At 35.6% G+C, this 4,886-nt stretch overlaps 1 protein-coding gene across 1 annotated transcript in view; it reads right to left on the reverse strand.

The window, feature by feature from the left end:
* PRDM1 (PR/SET domain 1) overlaps nucleotides 1-4,886 on the reverse strand; it is a 29,362-nt gene that overhangs the window by 16,571 nt on the left and 7,905 nt on the right. The window contains exon 3 of the mRNA XM_015822398.1: nucleotides 3,149-3,268. Within this exon, the coding sequence (XP_015677884.1) occupies nucleotides 3,149-3,268 (120 nt within the window). The remainder of the gene's footprint in view (nucleotides 1-3,148; nucleotides 3,269-4,886) is intronic.

A 4,886-nucleotide genomic window follows, 5' to 3' on the forward strand; every position in this document is an offset into this window, starting at 1 on the left:
TGGGTGCCCCCACCCTCTGGAATGAACTACCCCCCGAGATCCGGATGATTCCGGATCTCCTTACTTTCCGCCGCGCCCTCAAGACATGGTTTTTTCAGCAAGCGGGCCTGACCTAGGGAGGATTTTAGGTAGGGATATTGTAAAAGTATTTTAATTGGAATCACAGCGGGTAATATTTGGTTTTAATTCGGTTTTTATCAGGGTTTATTTTTGTATTTTTTGTATTTCTGTATTTTATTTTTTGTATTTTGTATTTTGTGTATATTATTTGTTTTTAATATGCTGTGAACCGCCCTGAGTCCTACGGGAGTAGGGCGGTATACAAATTAAATTATCAATCAATCAATCAATCAATAAACAAATAGAAATCTGGAGGCAAGTTTGATCTAATTGTAAGTGGATTGCTTTCTTTTCTAAATAAGAATGTTTAGGAAAATATAATTCTACAGCAGGTGACAGGTCAAATAATGGGATTTCAGGCATGCTTCTTTTCAAAGTGCCTCTGAGATTATGAAAATGAGCAAAGAAAGCTCCTGCTGAAACTTAAGTCATACACTGAACAACTGTTGCTCTCTGGAGTAATTATTTGAAAGTTACCACTGAGGGGAAAAAGGTTATTAACTGGAACCAAAAAGGTTTTTATATATTTCCATTGAGAAATACTTCATTCTTTTTTGTCTTACTCCCATGGGTTTTGGGCAAATGGCAAATATATACTCCTAGTTTCATTTTTATCTCAACTGTTAGACCTGAGGTAAATTAATCAGGTGATTTCCAGAAGGACACTCAGTTGAAATGTCATGGCTAAGAAAGGATTTGAGTTTAGGTTGCTCGTGTCAAAATGTAAAAACCGCTCCAGTTCCTCCTGTGCTTTTTTTACAGGCATTTTTGTTTGAATGCTGTTTGATGTAAGAATATACTGAGAAGTCATTAAAAAAAATGAAGTAGCAGCAACAAAGCTGGGCTTTTAACACAAACAGTAAACACCAGAATCACTTTCTTACTTCCTGTCATTTGAGGCCGAGGAAATACATGTGACCTCATCAAAGAAGCCTGAGAGATTTTGCGGTGTTTTTGTTATGAGAAAGATGGAACAAAGACTCAAGAATTATGCTCTTAAAAAGAAAAAAAAATTATTATCTCCGATTTGCAAACTTCCAGGAACTCAGCAGTTCCAGTGGTATCACTGCCATTACAGGGAAGACCCCACTTTTCAAATTTAAAGGAAAGATCTCCCAGTCACATTCCAAAGCTAACATAATTTATTGTATGCTTCATCACTACACACATTCTGCACAGCGAGACTGCTGTAAAACTTTATTCTGCTGCCTCATCTAATCGTCATGGATCAAACAAGCTTAAAATGTGCTGAGTCATACTGCTACAATTACAAGAAATGACATCACCTTGACACTTGCACAACATATTCTTTTTCTTTCTAAATGATATAAACTTTATGGAACCCAAATGAGATATTTCTGTTCCTGCCAGACATGTCTTTTTACATGACAAGCTGGAAATTATCTTCCAGTTTCCTTTGCATCTACACGGCTGTTTTCAGGCACTGAGGTAAGAACCTTTTCTAAGAATCCCAGGCACCATGAATCAGAAGATTCAACCCCAGTACTTACCAAGATTTTTCAAAATGCAAGTACTGTAATGTGTGTAACGTGTGTGATGTTAGTTGTGTCACATCCTGTTAAGTAGTCAGAATCCTTTTCCAAGAGTGGTTGAATAATTGCAGGGCTCAACTGCAGACTTTCCTAATCTGTTTCCCTGCAGATGTGTCAGACTAAAGTCCCCATTGTTACTAGCCAAAGTGGATGAAAGAAATTGTAGTCTGATACATCGAGATGGCCCAGGCTGTTCTCTTTCCTAACAATTAATCTGAAGAGAAGCGTGCTTATTTTTTTCCCATGATGAAAATTTGAAAAATTATAAAGATTCAAGTATCTAGGCTGACGACACATTTGCCTTATTGAACAACTAAAAGTGAATGAGAACAAATTGCCAAAAGAGATGTTTCTACTCTGTCTTCCAAATGGATAACTTACATAGGGAAGCAAAGAAGACATGGCCTTACATTGCAAGCTTTGTAAATTGCAAGAGCTTCCATCTCTGTTGTTCTGTTTTTGTAATGCAGTATTACAATGAAGCAAGCAGCCACTATGGCATACCCACTTCTTATCACATTCCAATAATTTAAGCTAAATAAACTTCTTGCACCCATTTCTGAAGTAGAAATACTGGATGAGATAAGATGAACTAAATTTGTCATAAATTATGAGATTTGGAAGGAAGAAGACTTGATTACTAGGGCATGATACATTGTATCATTGACTTTTTTTTCCTTCCACAATTTCAATCATATCTTAACCCAGGGGTCTTCAAACTTGGCCCTTTTATGACTTATGGACTTATGGCACGCTGGCTGAGGAATTCTGGGAGTTGAAGTCCACAAGTCATAAAAGGGCCAAGTTTGAAGACCCCTGTCTTACAGCAATTGTATGGGAAGAATCACTTTCATTTCTCAAATGAGGAATTGAAGCTGTGAGATGTCATCTTGCCTAAGTTTTATCATGGTGCATCTAGCATAAGACATCTAGCTCAGCAAAAAATTATCAATTAGCAAAAATTCTCATAATATCAACAACCTAGGTTTTTTTTAAGTTTCATGTACATGCATTGTAGAATGACTAGTCAAAAAGATATGTTGTCTTCATTTTGGTTAGTTAACACTGTAGTAACTCAATTACTATAAGCACTAATTTAAGTATTTGTCTTAAATTCCCTCCATCCTGTGAGCAGAAAGAATAACATCACATTTGTGAGATTAATCTCCTGATTTTGATAGTAACCATCATGTTTTAGAGGAGGATGTCTGAAAGAAACTGCTCTATAATATATATCCCAATTTTAGTCTTTCCTCCTAAAAGTTGGTTGTCAGAGTAATCAAGATGCAAAAGGATTACTATTGGCTGTTCTATTCTCCTAAGAATGGGACCATAGTCATATGATTACTAAATAGGACTATATTGCTAATTCATCAATTTAGCTCATGCAGTTCAAATAATGACAATATTGTTTCACTGATAACACCTTTAATATTGTGTAATACTTTTATATAAAGTGATTTTTCCTTGCTTACCCTCCAGAAATATTTTCTATTTGCATCCTTAGGAACGGTGTCACTGGTATAGATCTCACCAACCAATGGTCCAAAGCGTGTTCCTTTGGGGATAATATCTTTGCTAATAACTCCAATAACCTGAAAGAAAAGGAGTTGGATTATATTAAGAATACATGCATTGAAAAAATGCATAGTTTAAAACAATACCTGGTATAAAATACTGTGATTCAAAAGGCAATTATACTTATTGTTTGCCTGTTTGCTGCATTACTATGAACTGCATATTCTCCCTCTTCTGTATTTAGAATAACATATTTCAGCAGTGAGTTGACACTTACTGTTGTAGAAGGAAGTCCTTAAAATATGAATAATATTCATAAAGAATAATTTACTCTGTTTTTGTGAAAATATTTAGAAGTAGCAATATAGGATTCAATTTAGTTATAATTCATATCACATACCTAAATTACAATAAATTCACTTTGAAAAACACACACCATAAAGCCAGTTTGGTCTAGTGGTCTAGAAACTGTGCGTTCTAGTTCTTGCTTAATGACCATCATTTAGTGACTGTTTGAAGTTACGATGTTGTGTCCTGATTTCACTAAAGGGGGAAAACCTTCATGCCATTGGCCAGATAAGTGTGAACAGCACATGGCATTTTGGGTGGGGTTTGCAGGGGAGTTGGCAGGAATACATGTGCCATGAAAGCCACATTTTGAGAGCAATATATTTACAGCAAGGCTTGTACAGGTTGTCCTCAGCTTATAACCATCCATTCAGTGATTTTTCAAAGTTACACTGAAGCACCAAAAAAAACAACAGACTTATGACCATTTCCCACACTTACAACCGTTGCAGCATTCCCACAGTCATATGATCAAAATTCAGTTGTTAAGTTAATCACGCAGTCATCAAATGAATCCTGCTTCCTCCATTGACTTTACTGGCTGGGTTGCAAATGGTGTTCACATGACCCCATGTTACAAAGTTTGATCATGGGTTGATGGTCTTAACTGTAAGTCACTTTTTTCAGTCCTATTGTCATTTCGAATGGTTGCTAAATGAATGCTTGTAAGTTGAGACTATTTGTAAACCTTATCAGCTTACATTAGAATCCTTGTACCTTACTATCCTACATAGGGAGACAGATGTACATTATAATCGGAAACAGTACTTATTAAGGGACAACCACTTATAAAACCTCTCATATGCTTATTGTGGATTTAACCAAGGACCCATAGCTTTATAGTGTAAAATATATTGGCTGTACAAGTTCCTCTTTGCCACTAATTATATCATGGACTATTTGAGTATCTTCTTACATACTGGGGATTTCCTCCCTTCCTCTTGCCTCCTCCACTAAGCCCGCTAAATTTTAATTTGCTTTGAATATTATATAAACAACAGAGTAACTTTGTAAACCAGGAACCATGAATAAGGACTTTTTGAAATTGATGTCTGTAACTTAAATGGAAAGTGGGGGATGAAAAGAAGACATTTGTTCCACAGACTTAGTAAACATTCATGTTCAAGCTAATGAGTCATGCTATTCTCACACTATTGACTAGTTTCATTATACCTAATAAAATAATAAGAGGATATAACTGCATTATGGATCCATTGCATTTAACTTTGAAAATAAGGATATTAATTAAACCAAAACACCACAGTACCTCCTCCCTTTTCTCAAGTTTATATATATTGTAGAACTTCATTAGTATCTACTATAATATTACTTGGTTTAGGGGGGAAG

The sequence above is a fragment of the Protobothrops mucrosquamatus genome, unplaced genomic scaffold (assembly GCF_001527695.2).
Source record: "Protobothrops mucrosquamatus isolate PMUCROS unplaced genomic scaffold, P.Mucros_1.0 scaffold1551, whole genome shotgun sequence".
Lineage (NCBI taxonomy): Eukaryota > Metazoa > Chordata > Lepidosauria > Squamata > Viperidae > Protobothrops > Protobothrops mucrosquamatus.